General features: G+C 43.0%; 1 protein-coding gene across 1 annotated transcript; it reads left to right on the top strand.

Moving 5' to 3' along the window:
* Positions 1 to 2,610: 2,610 nt before the first annotated feature.
* LOC139479806 (tubulin alpha-1A chain-like) lies at positions 2,611 to 8,381 on the top strand. Its single transcript, XM_071262689.1, has 3 exons — positions 2,611 to 2,686; positions 5,650 to 5,872; positions 6,327 to 8,381. The coding sequence occupies exons 1-3, from the start codon at positions 2,684 to 2,686 to the stop codon at positions 7,454 to 7,456; spliced, it is 1,356 nt and encodes a 451-aa protein (XP_071118790.1). The 5' UTR covers positions 2,611 to 2,683; the 3' UTR covers positions 7,457 to 8,381.
* The last annotated feature ends 1,137 nt before the right edge of the window (positions 8,382 to 9,518 follow it).

Genomic DNA, 9,518 nt, shown 5'->3' with positions numbered 1-9,518 from the left:
GAAATTCTATGCCCTTTGTCTGTTTAATATATTCAGTAAACATTCGGCGTATCCCTTCTTATCATAAGTCCCTCCGGGCAGGACCCTTAATCTACAGCGCTATCTATAAATTTCAGTTAACACCCCCTAACGTCGCCGGATCTTACGTATATAAACACACGTGGGACAATGACCTTGCCACACGTTACGTACTACCTCGCTCTACAAAACCCGACTGACATGGTCAGTCAGAAACAGCCAGAAGATCGACTCGTGTAAGTGACAGAACGGTTCTTCTACCCGGGAAGATTGGCCACTCGGTCCCGGTGTGCGTTCTGTCACGTTATTATCAACATGTACCTTTTCGACTTATTTCAACCATCAACAATAAAGGTGGCTGCTGTCGTCTAAACTTCACCCCTGAGTTTTGTCATCCGTCATCACCCTGAGCTACCACCCGAGGGCCGAAGCTTACGCCCTTGGACACTAATGTCATCTAAATGTGTTTGACTTCTTTGGACTACACTGCTGATGTTTCATGGTTGTAGTTTGGCATGTGTATGCTTCTGGCTTCTTGCAACTCAGATACCCAGTTCTCAAGCTTACGTTTTGTGTAGGGTCGCTTTCTTCTCGCTAAATGTGGCTCGCTTTCGACACGCTTTCCGACATTGTTCAGACTTCTGTACTGAGAGGATATGTAAGCCCACATAAATCAAAGTAATTTTATATCTGCCAGTGTTTTGATTGTAGCATATTTGTTGGTTTTAAATCTCTGGCTAAAACCTGTCAACGGTCGCCAGTGACTAAAGGGATGGTGTAAATCCTGCTGGGGTCCATGCAGGTAGCAAAGGTACTGTAAGTCCCCATGGTCCTCAGTATGGTGTCCTCACTTTAGTTGCTGGTGATATATAGCCCAATTTTATCTATTGTAATGTTATGAATTGTCATATGTTATGGTTCTGTACTAGTTTTATACATATATCTGTGATAATCTAGTTGTTTTACTGTCCTTCGTCGACAGAATTTTATACAGTTTACACATATGTTATGAAAGTCACATTTTCTCTCGTCACGATATGGCTGCAATACTGCCGATGTGACGTTAACTATTAACTCACTCACTCACTCAGAGTTCTGTAGGTCACACGTTTACTCATTTTGTCTCGTGTTCTACTCTGACTGAGTGGTGTGTGAGCATGAGGTGGCTTTTCAGCGAGCTCAACAACAGCCTCGTTCATTTGTCTAGCATTAACAACTTCATTCTCCAAGAGTCTCAATTTATACAACTGCTTTACAAAACGATAGATCATCCAAAGCAATTATTAGTTACAGTCAGTGTTCTCAAACGGCAGACTTTACTGGTTGTAAACATGGCAATCTTCTAAACCGGTACAGTTCGGAAATGTCGGACTTTCAGTCGCCGTCCATATCTTCTGATAAACCTCTCTGAGAAACTCTCACAGCAAGATCAGATGATGACCTTCGCCATGTTGATCAAGGGAATACCACCAATGTGGAGAGAGACAAAGCTTTCTGAAATGCTTCTTGTGAAGGAAAGAAATCCTTGTCTTAGCGCAGCAGGTGGCCAAACGCATGTATGTATAGGTCTAGCTGTATATGTTCTGAAAAGAGACCATCCGGCGACTCGACTCCATCTTCAGTGACCTCTCAGCAGCAGCTAAAGCGAGCCTCGGGCGTTTACTGTACACGGGAGGGCAGTTAGTCCTCCAGGAGATGGGTACGGTTTGTTTGTTTGTTTGTTGTTTAACGCCGCACTCAGCAATATCCCAGCTATATGACGGCGGTCTATAAATAATCGAGTCTGGACCAGACAATCCATTGATTGAAAACATGAGCACCGGTCCACGCAATTGAAATATGATGACAGGTATCAACCAAGTCAGAGAGCCTGACCACCCGATCCCGCTAGTCGCCTCTTACGACAAGCATAGTCGCCTTTTAGGGCAAGCATGGGTTGCTGAAGACCTCTCCTACCCCGGATCTTCACGGGTCAAAGAAGACTGAAAGTAATGATTCAGATTATATTTGGGGCGGTCGGGTAGCCTAGTGGTTAAAGCGTTCGCTCGTCACGCCGAAGACCTGGGTTCGATTCCCGACATGGGTACAATGTGTGAAGCCCATTTCTGGTGTCCCCCGCCGTGATATTGCTGGAATATTGCTAAAAGCGGCGTAAAACCATACTCACTCACTCAGATTATATTTTTTATTTAATGAATATTGACACAGAAGTATTAATGTTATATTGATGTTGCAAAATCAAAAAAGTGTACAATAGATTAATCAAATACGAAGCAGTAGTGTAATGACACGCAGTTTTTTAATCACAATATTCAAGCCCCTTGTGCTAACGGGACAATAGACTTTACCAATACCAGGCGCATTACCGCTACAGCCGTCAGCGTGAGAGCTCTTTAACAATAGGATAATAATTGACAATGCTTTTGACTTCAGATGGAGTGACTGTTAGTCAATGGCAAGTGTAAAATAGGCTTAACCTGGGCGACACGTTTGTTGATATGTGACTATGGCAACTACAGTTGTCAGCGTCCCTAACAACGGGACTGGTATATAAGACAGGGAGGAGAGAACGGCGCCACACATTCGAAATCTCACAGCGACCTATCACTGTCCGAGTGAGCAATCGTTAAGTCGTCACGAACCGTCACAACCTATACCAGTAACCATGGTAAGTAGTTTTCAAATGATGTTATGTCTGATTAATAATTGAATATTGACCTTGATTCAAATGGTACGATTGTAAGATATGTTCTAAATGAATATTAATTTGAAGGAAGTTTATTTGAAAGAACCATATCATTCATGCACTTTGCTCCAAAGGAAATATGTTAAACACGTGTTATTATCATCCCCTGGAAATCTGACAAGCGTGTCCCTGCCTGCACGATGCATGATTTTATTCAGAAAATTCTTGTTTTCTATGGAAATGAATAAATGAACTTATAAAATATCTTATAGAGCAATGTTGTGAGATCTCAAGAATGTACAATTATGCTATACGTGAGTAGCTAGTTAAAGTGAGACCAGGTTCAAGCCAATTGGTATTCTTAGCAAGTTCGATTCAATTCATTAAACATTCACTGTTTGTCCGAAATCTCACTTAGCATTGTCTGTCAGTTTAACAGTTAATAATTATCTTAATTACAGACTATATTTCAGGTAAACACGGTTGTCTCACAAAACTTCAACATGCCAAAACGTCTTCACTAAGTTAAAACAACAAGGGGATCTTCCCTACTGTTGTAGCAGAATAGAAACAGGTTGCTATGAAAATATACAGCATGATAAAAGAACAACTCTTAATTTTGTTAAATGCGTCGGTGAAGAAAAGCATGTTTTATTTCTATGTCCTTTATATACGGATATTGGAGAGAAACTTATACAATCAAGTGTTTTAATGTTTCATTAGTAGTGTGTTATTGTCTCTTATAAACCCCCGTGCTCGTGGGTTTCACCGAAGTGATAAACGTCTGAGACCTGCATCACTTGGGGCTTTCCTCCCACATTAAGCTGACACGCCGCGATATAACTGGAATACTGTTAAAAGCGGCGTTAAACCAAACTCACTCACTCACTCTTATGAACCGTGGATAAAATAATCTGTGTCTGTCTGTCTGTCTCTCTGTCGTTCTGTCTGTCTGTGATGGAACAGCCCCAGGCCACAGCACGAGCCACTTATTGCAACGTGAAGACATGTACTGGGCCCAATACTTGGGAGCATAGTTCCTCTTTGACTGACTACCGTTATTGCTGCCGGAAATCAATACGCCAGAGATTAAAATCGCATTAAGGGGCCGAGTCGATACCAGTCATTAACATTATAACCAGTTTGACAGCCGTTCGATAGCTACCATATATCATGCACACCCCGTGGAATCTGGATAGCGTGGCATAAACAGTATAGATTTAAGGCCATTGCGAGATAGGGCAGTATAGATTTAAGGCCATTGCGAGAAAGGACAGTATAGATTTAAGGCCATTGCGGGAAAGGACAGTATAGATTTAAGGCCATTGCGAGAAAGGACAGTATAGATTTAAGGCCATTGCGAGAAATGTTTTGTGGAATACGGACTTGGACTGTTTGGCCAACATAACAATGGCTATAGAAAACTACCGTGCAGGGTTAATTATGGCAGGAATCTGATCTTGAATCACCTGTTTAGGGCCATAGTTTCAAGATTACTAGCTCGACACGAGGATTGGTCTCAACCCCTGTTCCAGCACCAGTGTTTTATTATGCTTTTTACGCCCAGTCAGAGACCATACAATAATTTATGGAATCTGTTTCGGTAGATAATCTGGACTGACTATTCTCTGGTGTTGACGTTTCATATTTTAATAGTACGGAAAAACTGGAGTAGCATGGAGATGGAATACTAGAGTGATTATTAGTTTATATAAAGATCAGGTACTTCACTGTTTGTTTCTCAATCGGCCAACCTCGCCCCTTTCCGTAAGCGCAAAGACGACTGTCAGTGAAGGAAGTGAACAGGTCTCCACATCGTCGCGGATGCACATTGTTTTTGGTGACTACTATTCATGTGTGCTTAGGTTTCGTTAGTCTTTTATATTTGTCCGTTGTTACTTATTGCGATTTTGTTTTTTTGGTTCTAATATATGCAAAACATACATGAAAACAACTTTTGACAAATATAGTACCACTATGTTCCAACCTAGCTCTACTAAACAAATGTGTGTATGCAAAGTGTTTAGGTATTTAAAACGATATTTAGGTTATGATATGCCACTAAATAGAAAAGAAATTAATTACCAAAAATGCGGTTAAGTAAAAATAAGGTGAAAACTAATGTTGGTCAGATTTGCTATACCGTGACCATTGTGATGAATTAATTTCTAAGGACGAGGACCATTTTGTAAATGTCTGTCCTTATGAGCAAAGTCTAAAATATATTAATTCCAAAATAATACCCCCCAAAAAACATTATTCTCGTCGAAAATTAATTGAACTGATGTCGTCCACACATTAAACAGTCAACGGCCTTGTTTTGTATCTGAAGAGAAATTTATGTCAATTGAATTTTAATATATTATGCAGTAGTATCACACGTCATTGAATAACAGTACATCAATTGCGTAAGATCCACATATCAATTATACATACCATATTCGACGTAATAAGCGCCCAGGGCGCTCGCAAAATTAGAAACAGGGGTCTCTTATTAGAATTATATTATTTTGGTGGAAAATAAACAGAGTTGAAAGTTAAATTTCGTTGATTATACTGACAGCCGGAACTTTTTATATACGACAGATATATTTTCAAGAATGTAATTGCCCATAATTAAGGGTGCATATACCACACGAGTGCGTATTATACACGAAGAGATAAGTCTTTTGTACATTGATCAATCGTAAGGGGTGCTAATTGGGATTGTTCACTTGCCAATATATTAGCAAATATCGCCGTGGGCGCTAATTACATCGAATACGGTAAATGTTTTGTACTCTAGGTCCACGAGGCCACCAACACTATGATAAAGAATCTTGATTCTTGAAATCGAAGTCATTTCAGGAGCTGGAAATTCGTGGGCGCTTTGCGATGCCACTTGGTCGTGATAAATATAACGGTACTTCGTTCTCTATTCCTAACAAGTGCAACTGTTATTCCAGAGGGAATGTATCTCCATTCACGTCGGCCAGGCTGGGGTCCAGATGGGCAATGCATGCTGGGAGCTGTACTGTCTTGAGCACGGCATCCAGCCCGATGGTCAGATGCCCTCAGACAAGACCATCGGGGGTGGGGACGATTCCTTCAACACCTTCTTCAGCGAGACTGGTGCAGGGAAACACGTCCCCCGCGCCGTTTTCGTCGACCTCGAGCCCACTGTTGTTGGTAAGTGAAATCGATTGTATTTATCCAATACACCTGTATCATATCTTTATATAGTTTTTCAAACTGCATGACGTGTCTTTGTCGACGGGATGAGTGAGTGAATCTTACGCGGCTTTGAACGGTATTTCAGCTTTACCCCCGCTGACCAGATTGATGTGGGAGGACAGCACAGATGTAGAGCACGAATATTGTGTAAACAAACCAAGGATTATTATAGGGGCGAATTTTGGATTCGTACACATGATCATTGAATTCTGGCATGGTTAAGGGGCGCAACTCTGCGCAACGAAATGCAGCATCCTTAGATTACTGATCACCCATTCCCCGTTCTGTCAGGCAAACATAACGCTGGCAGATATTGGGATGAACTAAGCTTTTGATTTCTCAAATAATGTACACCAAATACAATAAAGTAAAATAATGTTGATCACAAACGCCTTCCTTCTGTTTCCAGATGAGGTCCGTACCGGCACCTACCGCCAGTTGTTCCACCCCGAGCAGCTGATCACCGGCAAGGAGGACGCCGCCAACAACTACGCCCGCGGTCACTACACCATCGGCAAGGAGATCGTAGACCTCGTCCTTGATCGCGTAAGGAAGTTGGCTGACCAGTGCACTGGACTCCAGGGCTTCCTCATCTTCCACAGTTTCGGTGGCGGAACTGGCTCCGGCTTCACCTCTCTGTTGATGGAGAGACTCTCTGTGGACTACGGCAAGAAGTCCAAGCTGGAGTTTTCTATCTACCCCGCCCCCCAGATCTCCACCGCCGTGGTGGAACCTTACAACTCCATCCTGACTACCCACACCACACTGGAGCACTCCGACTGCGCCTTCATGGTCGACAACGAGGCGATCTACGACATCTGTCGCCGGAACCTCGACATTGAGCGTCCCACCTATACAAACCTGAACCGTCTGATTGGCCAGATTGTCAGCTCCATCACTGCATCCCTCCGATTTGACGGAGCCCTGAACGTAGATCTGACAGAGTTCCAGACCAACTTGGTCCCCTACCCACGTATCCACTTCCCTCTGGCCACCTATGCCCCTGTCATTTCAGCCGAGAAGGCCTACCACGAGCAGCTGTCTGTATCTGAGATCACCAACGCTACGTTCGAACCCGCCAACCAGATGGTCAAGTGTGACCCCCGTCACGGCAAGTACATGGCCTGCTGCATGTTGTACCGTGGTGATGTTGTCCCCAAGGACGTCAACGCTGCCATTGCCACCATCAAGACCAAGAGGACCATTCAGTTCGTCGACTGGTGCCCCACTGGTTTCAAGGTTGGCATCAACTACCAGCCTCCTACAGTTGTTCCCGGTGGTGACTTGGCCAAGGTCCAGAGAGCCGTCTGCATGTTGAGCAACACCACTGCCATTGCCGAGGCATGGGCTCGTCTTGACCACAAGTTCGATCTGATGTACGCCAAGCGTGCCTTCGTCCACTGGTACGTGGGTGAGGGTATGGAGGAGGGAGAGTTTTCCGAGGCCCGTGAGGACTTGGCTGCCCTGGAGAAGGACTACGAGGAGGTTGGAGTCGACTCTGTTGAGGGCGAGGGAGAAGAGGAGGGCGAGGAATACTAAACGTCACCTTCCCTTCAACATAAACCCAACCTGATGCTCTGTTACTATGTATATCTCTGAATAATAGAAGGCACGAGTAAGGTCTCTCTGTCTGTGTGCATTCATATATCACCCTTCTGTTATTGACGAGGTACTTGCTATTTAAAAAGAGTCACTGCAGATTTATTTCTCTAATTGGAGCGTTGGGGTAGCCTAGTGGTTAAAGCACTCGCTCGTCGCGCCGAAGACCCGGGTTCGATTCCCAACATGGGTACTGTGTGTGAAGCCTATTTTCCGGTGTCCCACGCCGCGATATTGCTGGAATATTGCTAAAAGCGGAGTAAAACCATACTCACTCACTCACTCACTTTGTTTAATGGTTGTGGTTTAACGCCGCAGTCTGGAATATTTCAGGCCATATCACAGCGGCAAACCAGTGTTTGGAAGCACTATCAAATTTCAACACAGCCGGGCACGATGACACTCACATCGCCAGGTCACACAGCCTGTATACCCGAACAAAATTAGTCGGCTCTTAGGACGGGATGTCTATTCTGACTAATATTCCTTACAGGGTAGATGCATCTTTTATTGAAGCGAATGGCCATCAGTTTTATTAGTTAGATATGTTGTTCGAACTCCTGACCGCGTCATACCAAAATACTTAAAAGATGGTATTTAATGTTACCCTGCCTGGTGTTCGGCATTAAGGAGATAGTATGACGACTGGTCGGCTCGGAGCATAATGTGTCTATGTATCTGAGTGGGCTAGCGCTATGAAATCAGTGGCGCACAAAAGCAAGTGCTCACACTGTTTACCTCCCATCCTCTTTTTTTAGACAGTCAATTAACACCTTTGCCGCGGGGAGATGCCAGCGGACTTGTTGTGTCACGGTTTGTCGTACGGTTTAATTTCTTTTGGTTAAAAATAAAATATGCGTTCAATTGTGATGTGATTTTTCTCAGAATGCCAATGAGGTCCTACTTCACACAAAGAACAACGTATGGGTTGCCAAGCCAGTGCAATTGAATGGCTGGAAGGAGCGTGTGCCATTCACAACAACTCGGCCCTTTCCGTAAACTGAATTCGGCTTGCCGTGATGAATGGTGCGTGCGGTGTTGCAGTGATCAGATGACCACCATATGAACGAACGACGCCTCTTTTCAATACATACAGTACATATGCGATTACATCGTTCAATTCACAAATTTTCAAAGACAATATATCTTCAATGTTTCTTGTTGATTTTATAAGTATTAGAAATGTGTAACATATATAAAACAAATATGGAAACTTTGATCTGATATTGTGACTTTGGTCGTACATAACATTTTGTTTATGTGTTTCATTGTTTGCTAACGCCGCACTCAGCAATAGTCCTGCTATATGATGCATGTCTGTAAATAATCGAGTCTGGACCAAAAAATCCTGTGATTGACATCTGAGCATTCATCCACCCCCCACCCCTTTTTTTTAATTTCGAAAAAAATCTTTATTTCTGTACAAATTACCACAAAAGACAATGTATAGATCTTAATTGTGCATCCCCCCCTTTTCAAAAAAGCTGTATCCGCCCATGGAAATGCTTTAACCAAGTCACCGAGCCTGACCACTCGATCCCGTACATACCTGAGCGACCTGACATCGTTCAAACAAACTCAATGCGAACTTATGAGAATTAAGCAACAGATGTAAGGAATGAAAAATCACGTAATGTACAAGGACAAATGTATTTTGGTTGCCAATAGTCTCACTCCTGTAACATCACATTTCTTCTCAAACTGTAGTGTACTAAGTGTATTTAAAGTTGCAGATTCTTTTTCAAATCGACCTGGTTACAAAGTTTGTCTAGACTAGTTGTCTGTTTCACATCATATCTGTACTATATCCGGGGCATTGGGCATTTTTACTTGTTTCAATACTCTATGCAAAAGTGTTATGTTTTTTAGTGGATAAGATGTTTTAACATCAGTTCAGAGTGGGCGATTAGCTGCATGACACTGAGGACGTGGGTTCTAATCTGCACCATTACGTTACAATTTTGCAATTGTCAGTGTGGCATCAATATCAGAGACATTATTA

The sequence above is a fragment of the Haliotis cracherodii genome, unplaced genomic scaffold (assembly GCF_022045235.1).
Source record: "Haliotis cracherodii isolate W230 unplaced genomic scaffold, xgHalCrac1.p SCAF_1, whole genome shotgun sequence".
Taxonomy (NCBI): Eukaryota; Metazoa; Mollusca; class Gastropoda; order Lepetellida; family Haliotidae; genus Haliotis; species Haliotis cracherodii.
This window is presented reverse-complemented; position numbering and strand designations above follow the sequence as displayed.

Bases quoted from the DNA above. Each gene is read 5' to 3' on its own strand.
- LOC139479806 (XM_071262689.1), top strand. The intron at 5,873-6,326 runs GTAAGTGAAATC...TTCTGTTTCCAG, and splicing joins CCTCGAGCCCACTGTTGTTG to ATGAGGTCCGTACCGGCACC.